Source organism: Etheostoma cragini, chromosome 6, assembly GCF_013103735.1.
Source record: "Etheostoma cragini isolate CJK2018 chromosome 6, CSU_Ecrag_1.0, whole genome shotgun sequence".
Lineage (NCBI taxonomy): Eukaryota > Metazoa > Chordata > Actinopteri > Perciformes > Percidae > Etheostoma > Etheostoma cragini.
The window spans coordinates 28,194,725-28,195,857 of NC_048412.1; the positions used below are offsets into that span (position 1 = coordinate 28,194,725).

The 1,133-nt window shown below is 40.2% G+C and overlaps 1 protein-coding gene across 1 annotated transcript in view; it reads right to left on the reverse strand.

Annotated features, from left to right (window-relative positions):
• Positions 1–461, reverse strand: part of si:dkey-22o22.2 (neural-cadherin) — a 57,405-nt gene extending 56,944 nt beyond the window's left edge. Inside the window, exon 1 of the mRNA XM_034873631.1 lies at positions 435–461. Coding sequence (XP_034729522.1) covers positions 435–461 — 27 coding nt within the window. The remainder of the gene's footprint in view (positions 1–434) is intronic.
• Positions 462–1,133: the final 672 nt, after the last annotated feature.

Genomic DNA, 1,133 nt, shown 5'->3' on the forward strand with positions numbered 1-1,133 from the left:
AGCGTGTATAGAGCAGCATATCTCCACCAGACTCCATGTAAATAATCACTACTTTTAGCATGTATAAAGCAGCATATCACCACATGTAAATGGGTGAATTAAGAGTTTATTCCAACCAGACCAGAGTGGTTATAGTTGGAACAGCAGAGAAATGAACCAAGACGGCTTTTGGTAGTTTTGTTTTTATTTCTCTCAACTGGAAATGAAGTGGCGATAATGAAACTAATGTTTATTTCAATGGAGTCTGGTGTGTTTGGCGATAGCGATTTCTAACTTAAAAATGGTCGCTTCTCCTTGTTTGCTGTTTTTTTTAGATCTGTCACCAATGAGACGTCCCACGGTTGTTTAAATATTCGGCTAAATGTGTTTAAAGGATAAACTTTGAGCTTGCAATATTTTAACACAAAATATTAATGATTGTTTTTATTTTTCACTGAGATTTGCTGGTCCTTTTCCCCCATTACGAGTGCATTTTTTGCCTAATATATTTTAAACTTCCCCTCAGAGAGACTAAGAGAAACTTTTCCTCTGACGTGTAGGATGTTTTATTTATTATGTTTATTTATTTAAACCTCTTTTGTGCCAAATTATTTTCTGTTTTCTGGCAACACAACAATGAGACAATCAGACATGTTTTCATGACTCTGTACGTGTGTGTGTGTATGCGTACGTACTTGTGTGCGTGTGTATCAATGTCTGTGCAAGTGTGTGTGTGTATGTGTTTGTGTATCTGTGTGCGTGCGTACATGCGCATGTCTGTATGCATGTGTGTTTGAGTGTGCGTCTGTGTGTATCTGTGTGTGTGTGCGAGCATGTGTGCGTGTGTATGTATGTGTCTTTGTGTATCTGTGTGTGTATGTGTGCGTGCGTGCGTGCATTTGTGTGCATATGCATGTCTACCTGTGTGTGCGTTCGTACATGTGTGTGCGCGTGTATTTATGTGTGTACATGTGTCTGTGTGTGTGCGTGAGTGTGTATGTATGTATGTATGTGTGTGTGCATTTGCCTGTCTGTGTGTGTGTGTGCCTGTCTGTGTGTCTGTGTGTGTTTGCGTGTGTATGTTTGTATGTGTGTGTGCGTTTGCCTGTCTGTGTGCCTGTCTGTGTGTGTTTCTGTGTGTGTGTGTGTGTGTG